General features: G+C 48.5%; 1 protein-coding gene across 2 annotated transcripts in view; it reads right to left on the reverse strand.

Moving 5' to 3' along the window:
* Window positions 1-1,880: 1,880 nt before the first annotated feature.
* The window catches only part of LOC147423858 (uncharacterized), a 43,190-nt gene continuing 25,627 nt past the window's right edge, over window positions 1,881-19,443 (reverse strand). The window contains exon 2 of one of the 2 annotated variants that reach the window (XM_086501070.1): window positions 1,881-2,990. In XM_086501070.1, the coding sequence (XP_086357196.1) occupies window positions 2,217-2,990 (774 nt within the window). In that variant the 3' untranslated portion in view covers window positions 1,881-2,216. Of the gene's footprint in view, window positions 3,003-19,443 lie in introns of both variants that reach the window. The other variant, XM_086501069.1, reaches the window with a different exon arrangement.

The following is a 19,443-nucleotide window of genomic DNA, read 5'->3' on the forward strand; positions in this document are numbered from 1 at the left end:
GAAATCTGTGATCTGTCTCTATGATTGTCGTACTCCATGTCTCCTCAACAGACTATCTCTATGTCGATGTAGCTCAAGTAGATATAAGCCAAGGCATCTCTGATCCTGATACCTCATGACTCTATCTAGGGGTCCAAAACCCTCCCTGAATAAGCAATGGAAGCGCCCTCGTATCTCATAATACACAATGCAGTGGCATACGTAGTGTAGCTCTGTCTCTGGCTCTCTATCGCATAGTTGGCATAGCCTATACTCCGGTGGTATCCCTCTGAATCTACCCGTCTCAATCTCCAGCTGGTGTGAGGATGTGCGAATCTGACCAATAGCACATCGCAGACCATGAGACAAATGAGTGTCCATGTAGCTCGGACGAATCACAAACCCATCTCCCGAAAGTTGGAGAAGATGCTCTTTGTAGAAAGCCATCTTCGTGCGCAACTCTTGCATCGGCTCTACCCTTGTCCTCTTGGTGTCCAACTGTATCAGATCCTGACGAATGAGTCTAGTGATCTCTGTCCGTGTGACTGGCAGTGAGGGTGCATCCAGGGAATACTGAAAAGGAGGCAGTCTATCCATGCTGAAACCATGCCTCTGAAACCATGAGGTCATCTGTGCATACCAACATGATGCGTCTCCCTGCATAGCTAACTGTCTAGAGGACTCGAGCCAATCTAGTGTATCTGCCTCTATGTGTATCCCATAGACTGTGCATAAAGGACACTGATCTGGTAAGAGCCTCAATCTCTATAGGAGGGGCGGCTACCTCCGCTCGAATAATCGCATGTGGTACGGAGGCCTTGGCTCTAATCATCCGGGATATCATAAATACCAAGGTTCTCTCCATGCTCCTCCAACTGTCATGATTCACAGATGGTCCCCAAACCTGGACCCAATAAAGCATAGCTGAAGCAACCAAAGTATCAAAGAGCCATAGCTTTGTTCGTGGTTCTTGAAACTGAACCTACGAACACATCCTCTCTAGCCCTCCCAATGCCGCATAGGCTCTGGATAGTCTAGTCTCTGCTGCTCTCATTCAGAGTAAACCTCGGTCCCGTGAATACCACCCCCAGATATGCATATGCATCGTCCTGACCATATACGAGTGTAGGTGCTGATCTCTTGACCCACTGTGGTGTGGTGTTAAACACCATAACCTTGGTTTTACCAAGGTTCACAAACAATCCACTGTCCTCTGCAAAGTTGTGCAATGCATCGAACTGTCTCTGCATGCCCTCTGGTGACTCTGATATCAACACAATATCATCAGCATATAATAACAAAGGGATCCATGTCCTTGCTAGCTGAGCGCCTCTGTCACCCTCTCTGTCAATGTAGTCAGAAACCTCATCTACATACATACGAAATAGTGTAGGGGACAAAGGACACCCCTGTTTCACTCCAATAGTGAAATGAACAATGTCAGAAATCCCCTCAAGAGTGCGTACATGGCCAGTCACTGAGCTGTGTAAAGCCATGATCGCCCATATGATCTCTGTGGGTACTCCCAACTTCAATAGCCTGCGCATCCAATCTGGCCCTCGGCACTGTGTCAAATGCTTTGCAGAAGTCCACAAAGCAACAATACATCCGTCTCCCATGTGCCCGACCCTCCTCAATAATGGCTCTAAGAGAGAGAGAGAGAGTGCCATTAATCATTTTACACCCTTCATGCTTCCTCACAACCTCTCCTGTTTTATGAATGGCCACTATGTAGTAATTGTCAATGCAGATGAAAACAGTTCAGATACTTTCCCTCCCATTTCAGTTTAGCCTAAAAAATTAAGACCCCTCTCTCTTTTCTGAACCGATGAGATAGTATCCAAACTGGCACTACAGAATTTTGCCACCAAAAAAAAAAAAGCAAAGCAACAAAAGCAATATTGAAAGCACTGATAAAAACTTTTCTTTGAATACTATAGCTTATGAGGGTGCACATGGATTGCACTGGCGGCACTTGCTAATAAAAATTTACATGTTGTATATTTTGGTGTTATAAGGGGTAGCACCATTGACTTACAAAGCCTCACTATTGTTCCATCTTGAATACAGTACATCAAAAAACATGGGCCTGACAAAGCTCTGACCAGCAAAATCGAGCTTGATTTTGGCAACAAAATGTCTCATCTTCAGTAAACTCTTCTCTTCACCACACACGTCCATCCCGCCTTTCAGCCCATAGTGAAACTCTTTGAATATTGAAGAAGGTAACTACTCAACTACCCTGTTAAGTCATTCTTCCCAAAACTTTTTTCACAGATTTTGCTTGAACTGGGAGCATCCCAAATCGCGACATGCTCTCGCCACACTTCCACAGCTTGCACACATTCAGCATAGGTTTGGTTCAAGATGTCTTTCCTTATTCTTGCATTTTCAGGCCCTGCAACTTTATCAAAAATGTCTTCCCAATTCAACTCCCAAGCGCCACCAGGATTACAAAATTCTGGCTCCTTAATATCGCCAGGCCATGCCCAAAACCTGTCCTCGGCTTGTAGGATGGACTTAGCAGAATTGCCCGTACTAACCGGAGTGCAGGGCCGGCATTTTGCTCCGTTAAGACTTCCTTTGCTTGATATTGAGAACACAGGTACCCCCCTATGTCCGGGGGGCCAACCATACCTTCTGTGGCTTAATATACAAAAAGGAAACTCACTCTTCTTGGATGAAACCCTCCTGACCTTCAGTTGTTGCTTGAAAGAGCTTTCCGAGTTAAGGCCCCGTGCACCATGAGCATGCAAAACAGGAATAAGAGACAGCCTCGCAAGTGCAACTTTAGTGGTCTCCCAACTGCCTATACCTAACCTATCATTCAACCCTCCAAACTGAGATCCGAGGGGCACTGTATAAGCACTATGATTCCTCTTATTCAAGGATGGAAAATAATTATTCCAGTAGCCATCAAGGCGAGTACGGATGATCCATTTATATGTGAAATTCTGTTGCAGCTGGATTTGACTAATCATATCCAAGCACCCTTCAACTAAATTGAAATACTGTAGCAGCCCCTGAAAACACGGCCATCTCTAATTAGCTCTCTCTCTCTCTCTCTCTCTCTCTCTCTCTCTCTCTCTCTCTCTGGACTTCCTTGCCACATTTTACCATATCGATTTTCTTGGCACATATCAAAGACATGTCTTGATTTTCTCGGCACACATTAAACGTGTTTCTTGATTTTCTTGGCACACATTACACACGTGGCTTGATTCTTGGCGCACACATTAAACACGTTTCTTGATTCTCTTGGCGCATTCTTTGTAATGTGCACATGACTATGTGCCACATGGACATACTGCTACACCTTGCAGAGCAAGGTTTATCCTATAGAGACTGGCAATTTTGTGAGCATGTTTGCAAGACTTGCATGTCGAGAACTCAGAAAAGTCCATAAAATAGGTTTTGTCAATCTTAAAGCTTCTCTCCATAAACAGTTTGTAAAAGGCGTCGGTGGGCATCCGACAACACAGGCGTGTATATTAGAATAGGACCCAAGTCATGCCCCAAGTCTCATGCCAAACTAGCTGGGAAATATGAATCAATTTCCAGCCCTAAAATATGTCTGCACATTGAGGCCACTTGGACTATTTTTAAAGGTTTCACATTGTCCAAGTGGCCAAATGGCACATTTTAATAAAAGAGTCCCAAAAACCTCATCACTTGAGCTTTTGGACTTCTAAAAACTTTTTTTTTTCGAGAAAAAGATCCTTCTATTAGTTACTGAAAAAACCCATAGGGCTACAACCACCTCTTCAAGAGAGGGCTACAACAACCATGGCGGGAGACTCTCCCAATGAAAAAAACCAGCATATGTACAATGGGGCTAAACCAAGAAATGGGGGGAGAGAAAAGCCACACAGGTGGTCGGTAATGCCATCGGACTTCTAAAAACTTACGTAGCCTCTTCTCTTGCAACCAGCGCTTCCTCTTTCTCTCTCTCTGCACACCACCAGTACGCACATACGCCGCCGCCCAAACTCACCCAACCTGTATTCTAATTGAATTGAACCCATGTCATGAAGTAGCTTGTCTACGTACACATAGGGTTAGATGTGTCACATGACATCCCCTCCTTTTCAAAGTGAGGTACTGGTACCGAACTATATGGCGTCGAGGGAGATCGCCAATAGGGTCTGGAATCCTGGAAAGGACTCTTCGCCGGCCCACTCTGATGCGTGGGTCGTGCGATACTTGAACTTCATAAAGGTCTGCAACGCTTGCTTCTTTGGGCCGCACCGAAAGCGACACAAAGTCTTCTATGGCTCCTTCGATGCTTCAACTTCGTCGATCGTCATACGTCTACATTCTTCAAGAATCTCCGAGGAAGAAAATTCCTGACACCACTTCCAACACAAAAACATGAATATACCCATTCCATGTAAAGTGACAGGAAAAATTATATGCTTCCTAAATGACTATGCATGCAATGAAGATGAACAAAGAGACGGAGTGCCAAACCGTTTATCAAACATACGCAAACAATGGGATCGAATCTTGACGTTCTGATCTAAATCAATTAACTGTGGCAAAACACAATGGAAATGCCGATGCTTGAAGCTCAATCCTTCTTGTGCTCTTTCGGATATTGTGTCATGCCAAGGAAGAGACATGGAATGTGAATTCCTTGAATGAAAACATTTCAAGCTTTTCATGAATCATCCGCATACATCCGTGCTCATTCATGAGTGAATCGTGCTCACCGTACAATATGTCATGCGTAGGAAAAGGGATCACATAAAGACGCTGACTAAAATACATGAAACGACCACGAATGAAACATTCGAACAATGCGTGTTGACTAATCATTCGAGCACATAGTACTTCCTGTGGGGGTTCTTTGGACGTAGGCTCGAGAGCCAAGATCGGTTCTTCCTGAGGGGTTCTTTGGACCTCGACTCGAGAGCCAAGATTGGTGATTCGTGATTGATCGTCTCTGCAATGAGGTTAGCTTCAATAGAGAAAGTATTAACCAACACATCATCCTTGTGAACAATCACATCATCTTCATGTAAATCATCATGCTTGTCATTATCATGCAATTCATCATGCTTGTCATTATCATTCAAATCATCATGCTTGTCATTATCATTCAAATCATCATGCTTATCATAATCATGCAATTCCTGTGTGTCATGCTTTGGAGAAGAAGAGACTGAGAGAGTCTGCTTTTCCCGAATCTCTTGTATCTATGTCTGCACTTGAGAAAAGAGTTGCAACATCTACTTCATGTGTCGGGTGCTCTATTCTTCATACGCTAACCGTCTTTCTTCGCACTTGCGATCGAATTCGGCTAGGCTTTCTTTGGCCACTAAGCACGCTTGCTCCCGCTCACTAGCTGCCTTCCTTCCTTCGGCCACTTCACGCGCTTGTGCACGCTCACGCTCCAAGTCGGCCTTTCTTTTTGCTTCTCTTTCTGCTTTTCTTTCTACGTCTTTACGATCCAATTTGGCTTGACTTACTTTGGCTTCCAAGCGTGCTGGCTCGTGCTCACGCGCTATGGCTGCCATTATTTCTTGGTACTTACGCTCTATGGCTACTATTCTTTCTTCGCTTGCTAACTTCCTGTCCATCATCCTCTTGTCGAAAGCCTCCATAGGAGTTAGTGCAATCTTGGCGTAGATGGGGAAGGGGGAGGGTTGGAAAAACCTCCTGGTGGGGAAAATTCTTCTTCACCACCCTCATGCTCATCACCTCCATGTGAAGTATCCATTCCGCTTCGGGTGATGACCATCCATTGAAGTCTTGGGTTCTTTAGTTCACGAGGAACTTGGGTTCTTGTGGGTCTTCGTGTTCTTGAGGTTCTTGAGGTTCTTCTTTAGCTTGCAATTTGTGTTAGAGAAGGATCTTCTCTTACCCAAGCTCTTCTCTTTCCCACGGGCGCAACCCTTGACGGCCTTGCGCTCACACCAAGGTTGCTTTTTCCCACCTCACGTCGATTGGCCGGCCGCTAAGTGCACGGTCCGCTCTCAATGAGTGAAAAGAGACACAAGGGGAGGCTGGACAAGCCCTTCTTTCTTGGGTTTCTTGTCACTCTTCAAAAACACGATTAGGAATCTACACGCCCAAGAGGATTTGGGTTACGTGCGACCGCAACAAGCAAAAAAAATTGTGTGGTTCTTTCCTTGAGTGATACAGAATACTGCCAAAGCTCTGATACCAATGTAGGTGCAGCGGAAGTGAATGTTGAACTTTGCTCAGGATGAGTGCTCTGAACTGTGCTCAAGGGTTCCTTTTACTTACGGAAGGGAGAGCCTTCCGTTCCTTTGGTGAGAGAGTGCAATGGATACAAACAAAGTGGTGAACACTGTGAATGAAGGTAATGAGACTGAGAGATAGAGAGAGAAGAATACGACACCAGAATGTTGCCAAAACCCTCCTCCGAAGGCCCCACTCTCTATGGCGAGAGCGGTCTACTATTGATTGCACAAATCTCTACAATGCTTGGACTTGCCGACGATGTCGACGATGAAATCTGAAAACGCTAATGGCTGAAATCTGCAAATCTTTATTTGCTGAATTCTGATTCATGTCGGTGACGACGGCGATGACGAAGATGCAACGACGATGCGCTGAAAACGCAGATGCTGAAATCTGCGTTTTCCGGGTCGAATCTAGAACCTACGCTGGATCTGACCGTGCAGCGAGGATCTGCTGCGGGAAGGCGAGGTCTGCAAGGTTCGGGACTTTCTTTGTGATGTCTGATTGCTCAAAATTGAAAACGTTGATGCTATTGTGGATCTTGTCGCGATGGAACTGCAAAACGCCAAGGGCTCATCTGCAACCAAAAATGCTAGGGCTGAATTCTGCTATCTACGGGGGAAATCTGCTAATGCTAGGGCCGATCTGCTATTGCTGTGGAATCTGCTAACGCTAGTGCTGATCTGCTGTGTTGTTGTCACCACCATGGCTGGTCTTGATCCAAAAATGCTAGCTTCTTTGTTGTGATGCAGAAACGTTAGAGTATCTTGGGGGTCCTGCTGAGAAGTTGGCTATTGAGAAAGGCTCCTGCTGCCTCTTCTACCAGAAAGTGCTAGCGCTAGGTTTCTTATATACATCCTTACTGAATTTTCCCTACCTAGTTTCCAACAAAAGTCACTTAAAATAATAAGTGAAAAATGTCAAAAATAGGAAAAATAGGTCTATGCACTACAAAAATGCTCTTGATGGGTTCTGATGGAAATCTGATGATCATGCCGTGTGCAACCAAAGGATATGCATCTACTCTAAGTCTCTGGACATGCACGGTCTGTGAACAGACTCACAAAAGTGCCAGATTACTTCCTATTCTAAATGAACTTGTCGCGTGACACATCCAACCTTATGTGTCTATGGACAAGCTACAGCATGATCAGGGTTCAGTTCAGTCAAGTCAGTCTAGAATAGGAAGTGATCTGACACTTTTGTGAGTCTGTTCGCAGACCGTGCATGTCCAGACATATAGATTAGATGCATATCCTCTGGTTGCACACAGCATGACCATCAGATTCCAGTTAGATCCCATCAGTAGCATTTTTACAGTGCATAGATCTATTTTCCCTATTTTTGACATTTTTCACTTATTATTTTTAAGTGACTTTTGTTGGGAAGTAGGTAGGGCAATTTTGCTAAGTTTGTATAAATAAAAACCTAGCGCTAGCACTTTCTGGCAGAAGAGGCAACAGGAGCTTCGATTCAACAGGCACCTTCTCAGCAGGAACCCCAGCAAGGCCTAGCGTTTTTGCTACACAGCAGCGAGGCTAGCGTTTTGCATCAAGAATCCAGATCAGCCAGCGTTTTTGCACTTGCAGATTCCCGGTGATAGTAGAACGACAGATCAGCCTAGCTTTTGCATTGGCAAGACATCCGGCAACAGCAGAACCAGCAAAAGCCCTAGTGTTTTTGCAAGAAGACTTCAAATCAGCCCTAGCGTTTTTGGTTTGCAGATCAGCCCCGGAGTTTTGCAGATTCACCGTGACGGGACATCAAGAACCACCAGCGATTTCAGTTTTCAGCCCTTAGACACCGCAGATCAAGTCCCGAACCTCGCAGATCTCACCTTCCCGCAGCAGTTCCTCGCCGCACGGTCGCATCCCGCGCAGTTTGCAAATCCAGCCCGGAAAACGCAGATTTCAGCATCTGCGTTTTCAGCGCGTCGTCATCGTACCGTCGTCATCGACATCGTCACCGACATAGACTCAGAATTCAGCAGATAGGAGATTTGCAGAGTTTAGCCCTTAGAGTTTCCAGATTTCAGACCGTCTCGTCGTCGTCGACATCGTCGGCAAGTCCAAGCATTGTAGAGATTTGTGCAATCAATAGTAGACCGCTCTCGCCATAGAGAGTGGGGCCTTCGGAGGAGGGTTTTACAACGTCTCTGGTGTCGTATTCTCTTCTCTATCTCTCAGTCTCATGCATTTCCATTCACTTTGTCCATTCACTTTGTCTGTGTCCATTGCACTTTCTCACTAAAGGAACGGAAGGCTCTCCCTTCTGTAAGTAAAAGGAACCTTGAGCACAGTTCAGAGCACTCATTTTGAGCAAAGTTCAACATTCATTCCGCTGCACCTTACATTGGTATCAGAGCTTTGGCAGTGTTCTGTATCACTCAAGGAAAGAACCACGAGAACCACATAATTTATTTTTTTCTTGTTGAGGTCGCATGCAACAGACTTGGACACTCCAAGTAAAGAATCAATCGCGACAGCACCAAATAACCACTTTAAAACAATTCACAGATCACAATAGATTTGCACTAGCCCGACGGAGTTTCGTGCCTAGAGATATTGGCCCCAAAGACTGGCGCCCCTTTCGGTATTTCTTTATGTATTAAATCAATGTCGAAGTACAAGAGAGCGGTTAGGGTTTCACTCTCAGACTCTGCGTCCAGATGCTCTGCAGAGTGAGCCCTAAACCGCCCATTTAAAGATTACAAGGGATGCCCAAAAGCAGAGCCCGAAAAGCTTTCAAAACAAAAGCAAAAAGTTTCTCTCTCTATCTCACACAAACTCTCTTGAGTTTTGTAAATAAAGCAAATCAAATTCTCTCTCTCAGAAGCTCACTTGTGTAGCCAAAAGCTGATGTCAAAAGCTCAAAAAAAAACGCCGCAAATCACGGAATATCCGTACTGCTACCACGTGGCATTTCCGCCGCCCACATTAGGGTTCAGCCACATTTAGGGTTTCAGCCAGCAGTTAGGGTTAGGGTTTTCAGAAATTAGGGTTTTTGGCAGAATTTAGGGTTTGCAAGAATTTTTGGGTTTCTGTTGTCGGTAGCCACGTCAACACTTTGTGACATACCCCCCCTCTTGAAAGCATTGTAATCGACCGCGATTACGCGTGCAAAACCGACAGAAGCCATAAACCGTCTTAGCAGAAACTGACTGTTAGTACCTATGTACTAGGAACGCTCAAGGAAAGAACCACGAGAACCACATAATTTATTTTTTGCTTGTTGAGGTCGCATGCAACAGACTTGGACACTCCAAGTAAAGAATCAATCGCGACAGCACCAAATAACCATTTCAAAACAATTCACAGATCACAATAGATTTGCACTGGCCCGGCGGAGTTCCGTGCCTAGAGATATTGGCCCCAAAGACTGGCGCCCCTTTCGGTATTTCTTTATGTATTAAATCAATGTCAAAGTACAAGAGAGCGGTTAGGGTTTCACTCTCAGACTCTGCGTCTAGATGCTCTGCAGAGTGAGCCCTAAACCGCCCATTTAAAGATTACAAGGGATGCCCAAAAGCAGAGCCCCAAAAGCTTTCAAAACAAAAGCAAAAAGTTTCTCTCTCTATCTCACACAAACTCTCTTGAGTTTTGTAAATAAAGCAAATCAAATTCTCTCTCTCAGAAGCTCACTTGTGTAGCCAAAAGCTGACGTCAAAAGCTCAAAAAAAACGCCGCAAATCACGGAATATCCGTACTGCTACCACATGGCATTTCTGCCGCCCACATTAGGGATTAGCCACATTTAGGGTTTCAGCCAGCAGTTAGTGTTAGGGTTTTCAGAAATTAGGGTTTTTGGCAGAATTTAGGGTTTGCAAGAATTTTAGGGTTTTTGCTGTCGGTAGCCACGTCAACACTTTGTGACATACCCCCCTCTTGAAAGCATTGTAATCGACCGCAATTACGCCTGCAAAACCGACAGAAGCCATAAACCGTCTTAGCAGACACTGACTGTTAGTACCTACGTACTAGGAACACACATCTAGCACATGTACCAAATCGACAGTCACATCACACGACATCACAGGACATTCAACATTCATTCGGATCTTAGACCATGATTTATCGGCAATGTAGCTAGCAATCGCATCTAGGTCCAATCGGGACCTCATCAATGTCCGATTGACTAACCCCTATTGCAACCATGTCTATTCGAGATCAATCAGACCAAAATGCTGCAGTCATTTTGGCTATCAGTTCCTGCACTTAAAAGAAGTCAAGAACAAATCAGTATCATAATCAAGAATTCCATTTCATAAAGTCATACAGCAAAATACTGTCAGCTTTCAGTATCCCTGAAGCTCAAAAAGACATCAGTGACTCTAGTATCTAAATCAAGGCATTTGTTGACAAAGGAGCAGAGTGACTCCCCTCTTGTGCATCCCACTGCACCAGATCTCCGGCCAAGCTGAATTCTGGGTTCCATTTGGAGTAGACTATGCTAAACCAAAAGCATCGAGGTAAAGTTTCACAATCTGAGAAGTATCTGCTAGGTCCTCTTCCTCCATCTACTTCGCATCCAATGCAGGATAGTTCTTGAACTTAACCAAGAACCGCCTTTGGACTTTACCTTTATTCTTCGTATCCTTATGTGCCAAAATCTGTTCAGGAACAAGGATCTCCTCATTTTCTTCCACTTCGGGTTGCTCATCAGGCTCTCCATCATTAGGCACATCACCCTTAAAAGGTTTCAAGAGACTCACATGAAAGGCATTGTGAATCCTCCAAGTATCTGGCAGTTTCAATCGGAAGGAGACATCATTTATCTTTTCAGTGATCTAGAAAGGTCCGTGGTATCGCATACTAAGCTTTGGAAAAAGCCTCTCCTTCCCCTTTTTCTTTCTTAGGCGTGCCTTCTCAAAACATAAGAGCACCCAATCATCCTCCTTCAATTTCAAGTCGCGATGATGGCGATCCGCTGCCTTTTTCTGTCGTTCTTGAGACTTATGCAAAGTCTCGCGAACCTTGGCAAAAGCCATATCCAAATCTCGCGTATATTCATCCGCTTCAAAAATCTTATCTTTCGTGCTTAGGAAGGGTGGAACCTCGAGCACCTTCAACAATCTCAAATGGCGCCTTCCCCGTCGAAGAGTGTATCGTGTTATTGTAGGCAAATTCCACCAAAGGTAGGTACTTTTCCCATTGAGTCTTCTGATTTGAGATATAAGACTTCAATAAATCTAGAACCACTGAATTTGCAATCTCAGATTGCCCATCAGTCTGCGGGTGGAACGATGACGAGAACTGCAACTGCGTGCCAATGTTCTCCCAAATTGCCTTCCAAAATAAACTCGTAAATCTGGGGTCTCTCTCGGAGACAATCGTCTCAGGCATGCCATGTAATCTGAAGATCTGGTCCACAAACAATCTCGCTAAGTGATCTGGCTTGACTGTTTTCTTTACTGGAATGAAATGAGCCTATTTGCTAAATCTGTCAATAACAGTCCAGATACCATCGTGACCACTTTGTGTTCTCGGGAGATAAAAAATGAAAATCCATTGCAATACTTTCCCAAGGGCGGGTGGATATGGGTAAAGGCTGTAACAATCCCTGTGCCTTATGCCTGTCAAACTTGACCTTCTGGCATACTAAGCAACTGCGCACAAACTCTTCCACATCCTTTTTGAGTCTCAACCAAAAGAAGTATCTCTCTACCCCTTTCATGGTGGTAGCAATGCCGCGGTTACCTGTAAAAGGTGGACAGTGGCATTCAGTCTTAACCTTTTCCCTCAACAGCTGTGTAACGCACAACATGGTTTTTCTCATCAAGTAGCCTTCCCGAATGGAGTATCTTGCTACTGTCTCCCCATCCTGTATCCGTGTGAAAATATCTGCAACATCTGTATCTGTGGCATACTGGTCGACCATATCCTCAAAGCTCCTATGATGTATCGCGGAAATAGCCAAAACCAACGGTTTTCGAGACAAAGCATCTGCCACCACATTCTTCTGTCCCTGCACGTGGACAATCTGGAAGTGAAACTGTGACAAGATGTTCGCCCACCGCATCTGCTTTTCCGAAAGCTGCTTCTGTGGCAAGAAGTAGCGCAAACTCTAATGGTCTGTAAAGACAGTAAAATCCGCTCCGAGTAGGTAGTGCCGCCACTCAGTAAGAGCATGGATAACTGCCAAAAGCTCTTTCTCATAAATCTGTGTTGTCATCTCCGGCCTAGAGAACAATCGGCTCTCGTAAGCAATGACATGGCCTTCTTGCATTAAGACTGCACCCAGACTACGACCACAAGCATCACAATATACTTCAAATGACTTCTGCAAGTCCGACAAAGTCAAAACTGGTCCCGTAGTCAATTTCTCTTTCAATGTTTGAAAGGCAGTCACCTCTGTGGGTCCCCATGAGAAAGGGACTCCTTTCTGTGTCAAGATATGCAAAGGGGAAGCAACCTCTGCAAACTTTCGTATGAACCGCCTGTAGAACGAACACAGTCCCAAGAAGCTTCTAACTTCACAGACATTCTTCAAATCGGGCCAATCACGTATAGTCTCTATCTTGGCCGGATCCATTTGCACTCCTGCTACTGCTGAGACAATGTGTTCCAAAAAGTGTATCTCTGGTAGGAAAAATTCACTTTTCTTTGCATTAATCACTAACTTTTTTTTCTGAGAAAAAGATCCTTCTATTAGTTAATGAAAGCTGCCCGTAGGGCTACAACCACCTCTGCAAGAGAGGGCTACAACAAACATGATGGGGAGACTCTCCCAATGAAAGAACAACATATATACAATGAGGCTAAATCAAGGGATGGGAGGAGGGAAGAGCCACAAAGGTGGTCGGTAGTGCCATCTGAGTACACCCTGGACAATGGTGTAGAAAGGCCCAGGGCGCCAGAGTCGAAGGAAAGCCTCGTAGTGCTCCCGCATGCGGTCGGGGGGCTGCCCTGAAGTCCCTCAAGCTATCCTTTGAGAGTATGGATCAGCTCTAGCCAAAAGTCACGAACAGTCTCTACTGGCGGCACAGAGCGGGCCTCAAAAATGTGGAAACAGCGGGCCCGCCAGATGAACCAAAGTGTCAGGCCACTGATGAGCTCCCAATACTCGTCTCTCTCACTGCACCACTCCTGTGGAGTAAGAGCAGGCTGGAGTGTAGGACGCCCCTCCTGTATCACTATCATCCTGCTGGTGGAAGATAGCTCAAACTAAAGTGCCGGGTCCGTGAGAGTGGACCAAGCCGCTACCCCCCAAGTGTACTGTTTAGCCGTGGAGAGAGTAGGCATCAGCCGAAGAACTCGTAGCCACACTTGCTGGGCCGAGGGACAGTTTCAAAGACAATGATGCTGACTCTCCACCAACTGGTCACAGGCTGCACATGCGGCCGAGAGACCACTATGCACAAGCCAGCTCCCTACTGCTGTAGCTTTGTGTGCAACCAGCCACTGAAACAAAGTGACGCGCCTCGGTTGTCTGGAGTCCCACAGCCTCTGCCAAGGCTGCCAAGAACTCGACTGTGAGGCCCTCCTCCTGCCAATGACGTGCTGCAGCGGGGCGGGCCTCTCTCTATGCTGCAAGTATATGACGTCCAAGCCGAATAGTGTACTGAAAGAAGGGGACTCCTGGGTGGTCTTCAGAAGAGAAGGGGTCCCTCCATAGCCACTCACCAGGATCCCACTGTACTCGTGCTAGGGGACAACACTCTCAAGCCCATAGCCTCTAGTGTCCAGTCTCAAGAACTGCTTGGTCAGGATCTATGACGCAAGTCCTCCCACAGATGCCCACAACTCGGATCCTTCGGAAACAGCACTCTGCTACCTGCGGGGCCTCTACTGCAACTCAATGTAATCGTCCCCCACCCTAAAGCTCGAAGAACAGGGCTGGGACAGTCTCTGAGTAGGCCCTGACTGAAATGAGAACCTCCAGTCGTGTGAAGGCTCCTATCACCGGGGTGCTACTGGCTCGAGAGGCGTGAGCCACTCAGCTGGAACCGACTCTGAGATGTCATGACACATGCTCTGCACCCCTCTCATGCCCTGCAGTCAGCTGGAAATCCTGCACCTCCTCTGACAAACCTGTGAACTCAAGCCAGTCACCTAGAGAGCGCGCTGGACCTGCTGCCATGGGACCCCAGGAGACATGAGGCCGACTACCAACCAAGTGGCTTCTCTGAGTGCTAACCATGGGGTTCCAGACGAGGGGCTGCCGTAGGCGCTCCTCCGTGCACATCGGCTGTCGCTGCTCCAGGCCACGCCCTAAGAGCTCCCAAGAACGAAGCAAACTCACAGCGAAGCAGTCCTCCAGTCTCTTGCTCAAACCAACTCGACGCATCTCTGTAAAGATCCATCTGGTCGAAGGTTGCCAAGGGCCTCCTGACTGAGCCACCCTGGCACGAAGCCTCTGCAACAAGAACTCCTTCCAGGGCTCCTCACCTGGAAGAAGTCCTCTGACTATGAACTTCCCAAGAAGGGATCTGCTCTGTTGTGCTGGATCAATGATCCCAAGCCCTCCCTGAGAACAAGGAAGCGTGATGACCGACCAAGCCACCTTGGCTCGGGCCATCTGAGTGTCACGTCCTGACCAAAGGAAGTTCTTGATCCTCTCTACCTGGCTAATACAAGAACTCGAGAAGATCCAGCCGGAAGTGATGTACCACATAGTCGCCAACAGCACCTAGTTGGCAACTACTACTCTACCAGCCAGCGAAAGTCGTGCTGAGCTCCAATGTAACAACTTTCTCCTGATGGACAGGAGAAGAGGAGCAATCTGCTGCTCGGGAGACAAGTCCAAACAAACCTGACAACCCAAGTTCCGAACTGCAGTCCCTGGGGGAATCCACCTGAAACCCTCTCCTGGCATCCAATCTGGCACAGGAGCACTACCAACCGAGAAAGCCATTGTCTTTCTCCAGTTGATCAGTGCGCCCGATGCACAACGGAAGGTCTCCAAAGCCTGCTCACATCTGTGAAGATTGGCCTCCTGGCCATCTAAGTACAAGGCTGAGTCATCGGCAAACTCAGCGTCCAGTAGCTCATCTCCCTGAATAGGGAGTGCTAAGCCCCAAAGACCAACCTGATGTGACACCAAAAATCTGCTCATCGCCTCCGCATAGAACAGAAAGAGAAAGGGGGCAAGAGGACAACCCTGTTTGACCGAGCGTGTGAGCATGAAGCGCTCACCTCTCCCTCCTGCCAAAAGCACCTGACTGTGAGCCTGTCTGTACAAAGCTGACACCCCTCTGATCCAAGCATCTGAGAATCCATCCTACAGAGAGTGCCCTCTAGAAAGTCCCAGTCAACTCGGTCGTATGCCTTCTCATAATCGAGAAGAAGAATCACAAGGTCCTCACCACGGAGCCGTGCCAGGGCAGAAGCCTCCCAAAAAGTAAAGATGTTGTCAAGGATACTGCGTTCCTTGACAAAGCCTGTCTGAGTCCCTTGTATAAGGCTCTCTAAAAGTGGCTGAATCCTCAAACTCAGAGCCTTGGCAAGAATTTTGTAGGTTGAGTTGAGGATGGTGATGGGGCGCCACTATTGAATCTCATCGAAGGAGCCACCCTCCTTGGGAATGAGGTAGATCAGACCCTCACTCATGCTGTCAGGCATCACTCCTGTGTGCAAAATGTACTGAAAAGCACTACAAAGATCTGGGCCAAGCAAGTCTCAGTACTCCAAGGAAAAGCTGGGAGTCAATCCATCCTCACCTGGACAGCTACCATGAGGGAGGGCTCGAAGAGCCGTGTGCAGCTCCTCAAGCTGAAGTGGCATCTCTAGCCTCTGGCGCATCTCCTCTGTCACAAGACATGGCATCTGTGCCCAAACCTACTCCCTGCATGCATCCTGCTGCTCTGACTGAGGCTCAGCCGACAGTAACTCACGGTAAAAGTCAGTAGCAACTGCACGCATATCCTCGGGCTCACAAGCAACTGGCCCATCGGGCCTCCTCAACTAAATGACCTTGGCATGTGAGTGCCGAGGTCCCACTGTCTCAAAAAAAGCACTAGTCACTCTGTCACCCACCTGAGTCCACTGAGATGCCTGTCGGTGAAAGGCAAACTCATGACGCCTCTCCTCTATGCTAGCAAGCTCCTGTCGAGCCTGTTGTAACTGCTCCTCCAACCATGGGCTGTCTGGATGCTGCTCTTGCATCCTCTGTAGTGAAGCAATGCCTCGTCTGAGATGCTGCTCCGCCTCTCTCGCTGCAGCCCGGCGAGCCAAAGACTCCTGAAGAAAAAAGTAGCTAAGCTGAGCTAGGCCTGAGGCCACTCTGTCTGCAGGTGAAACCTGGCTGTCCATGCCCTCTGTCCAGAGAGCCTCTAGCCTCTCTGAGTGTTGAGTCCAACAAGACCCTCTCTGGGATGCGAAGCATCGTGCTCCCAATCCTCTACCTGTCTGCCACCGTGAGGATCACTGGTGCATGGTCCGAGAAGGATATCCCTGCCAGGATACCCACTGATCCCCCCAAGTCACTGAAGTGGTCACTAGTGTAGAAGCGATCTATCCGCGATAGATTCACTCCTCCCACTCTGCGGTTCGATCTAGAGAAGGCAAGACTGTCTGGGGGTCTCACAAAACCAGAGTGCTGCCATGTATCCGAGACCCTCAAAGTCATACACAACCTCTCCCAAGCTGCCAACTCGACTCCATGCACAGTAGCATGGCTTTCCCCAATCCTGTCAGAAGGGTCCTCCAACATGTTGAAGTCCCCTCCTATACACCAATGATCAGCCAGCGGCAAAGACTCAACAATCTGTGACCAAAACTCTGCACGAGCACTCGCCACATTGGGTGCATAGATGTTCAGGAAGCCCACAAGGCCACCCTGAACCTGCATAGTAATCCACTGAGCCCTGCCTGGCACAATAATCCCTCTGCTCACAATGGCCTGCTGCAATGAGTCCGCAATATTCATACATAACCCACCCTGGATGCCTCCAGGTCCAAAAGCTGACCAAAAGGTATCATATCGTCCACGCAAAATCTGACCACATCGCCGAATGCGGCTCTCACACAGATGGTGCTCCTGAAGCATAAGGAGATCAATCTCTCCTCCCACAAGGCAAGCTGAAGCTCTTGACACAATCGGCCCCACTGTCTCGCTGAAACTGGGGCCCACCAAGTCCCTGCACGTTCCATGAGACGATCCTCATGGGGAGCGAGAGAGAACAGATGCTGCCGCAACAGCAAGACGGGCTATCTTCCAGGCAGGCTTGGATGGGGAGTAATCCGCATCCGAGCGTCCTCTAGATAGGCGTGACTGCAGTGAGTGCCTAGCCCAAGCCCAAGCAGAGCGAGCCGTGCGTAAAGCAACCTCCTCTGTCTAGGAGTCCTCATGAATGTATACATAGCAAGGCAAACACTGCGTATCAGCAAAGAAGTACACCACAATGTGCCTACATCCTGCTGAGTCTGGGGGTATCACCGCAAACTTGGCCAATGGCCACAAAGTCTGCAGCATATCTGTAACTCCAAGTTCTCCCATGTGGTGAGAGAACTCTAAGACCTGTGTATGCAACCATCCCACCACTGAGTAGAGGGACCACTCTATCTCGGCCCTACCACAGAGGGGGAAGGAGAAACCAACTGCTGAGTCCAAGGCCTCTATCCCCCTAGCGGCGAGGAACAAAACATGGACCCTGAAGCAGGCTGCCTCATGGTCTGCTGCGGAATCGCCGAGAAAACCAGTGAACCCGTAGTCGAAGAAGTCCCAGCGGCGTCGGATGTCAATGCTCGTCAGTCCACGAGGGATAGCTGCAAGGGAGGATGTCTGAATCTGCAAAGGGGGCCGCAAGAAGGGCTGATCCTCTCTTGCTAGGCGACTCGTGGCAAAGGCGCTGCCAAGAGATCTCCTAGCCGCCGGAGAGGGACCAGTCTCTTGAGTCGACTGTGAAACTGGAGCAGGAGGGGGGGAGAAGGAGCTGGGGGGAGTGGAGGAGAAGAGGGGCGGGATGTGGCGATAGAGGTAGTGGGGCGAGGTGGAGAGGCGACGGGAGCAGAAGGCGGGGAGGATGAGGAAGAGGGGGGGAACTCTCGGGGGGGGGGGGAGCGGCTGTCGGGGGTGAAGCGGAGGTGGGGGCTGGTGTAGGGATCTCCTCCTGCTCAAGAGGACCAAAGTGGTTCCCCGGGAACCCACTGCTGCTAAGTAGGCACCTGAGGGCCACTCTGAGTGCCAGGCTGACGCTGTGGCCCTGGCGTCGCCGGCCACGGGCCTGCTGGTACCCCTCCTCTGTTGGAGCCCCAGGCTTGGAGGGTGGCTCCGCATCTGTGCGCTGTGCCGCTGGCTATGACTGCGGGCCAGCCCTAGCAGGCTGGGGCTGAGGCTGTGGTGCAGGTCACGGCCTCCTCTGTGGACAGGCCTTCGCTAGATGGCCCATCTGTCGGCAAATGAAGCACTGGTTCGGGAGGCCCGAGTACTCCACACTATGTCGAAACCAACCCCCACTCACCCGCGGTAAAAGGATAACCTTCGGGAGTATGTGGGTTCTCTGACCAAAACTCGAACTGAGGGAATGCCAGCCGTCTTGGCAGCTACTAATGCTGCCGTACGAGGTGTCTCCAGGACAGTCCCAATGGCAGAACCGATCCTGGAAAGAAGTGGTAAGTACTCCCTCCGTAAACCCGGAAAGCAGACTGAGATGGGGATGTCTGCCTCCTCTACTAGAACATCCGAAGCTGGGTCAAAACCATGTCGCCACTGTCGAAAGTGGGCACGTGATGCTCGGATGGCCAGTGGACTCATAGCTATGAGCTTGGACGCCATCTTCGAGGACTCAAACTCGATCTGATAGTAACCCCGTCCGAGAATCTGGACATCCAAGATCTTGCCTACCTCTGCGAGAAGGCGGGCCTGGAGAAGGTCTCGCAGCTCTCCTTTGCTAGGTCGGGTGCTGAGAATCTTGCAGATGACCGAGGTCGCCTGCAATAGCTCTACCTCTGTGGCAAGGCTCGCTTGCTCTGTCGCCGAGAGAGCAAGTCAAATGGTGGGCTCAACGGGGTCGGGCAAGGGGTCTTCTGGCGAGTCCCTCTGTGGCGAAGATGGAGCCTCCATCTATGTCTACTGCTGTGGCGTAAGAAGGGGACGACGGGAGGGTGCTGCAATTGGGCGCACCAAACACTGCTCCAAGGAATTGAAACAAGTGCCGAAAGTGCCGAACTACAGGGAGTTACCGAGGAGGAGGAACCAAACGGGCGGACGAATGGGCCGAGGGAGAGGGGGGGGCGGGCAGCGGGCTGGGGCAAGCGGGCAGGGCAGCGAAACAGGCGCAAGGGAGATGGCAGCGGGGCTGAGGGAAGGCGGACG

This window comes from Adiantum capillus-veneris, chromosome 26 (genome assembly GCF_014529385.1).
Source record: "Adiantum capillus-veneris isolate H3 chromosome 26, ASM1452938v2, whole genome shotgun sequence".
NCBI classification, from domain to species: Eukaryota; Viridiplantae; Streptophyta; class Polypodiopsida; order Polypodiales; family Pteridaceae; genus Adiantum; species Adiantum capillus-veneris.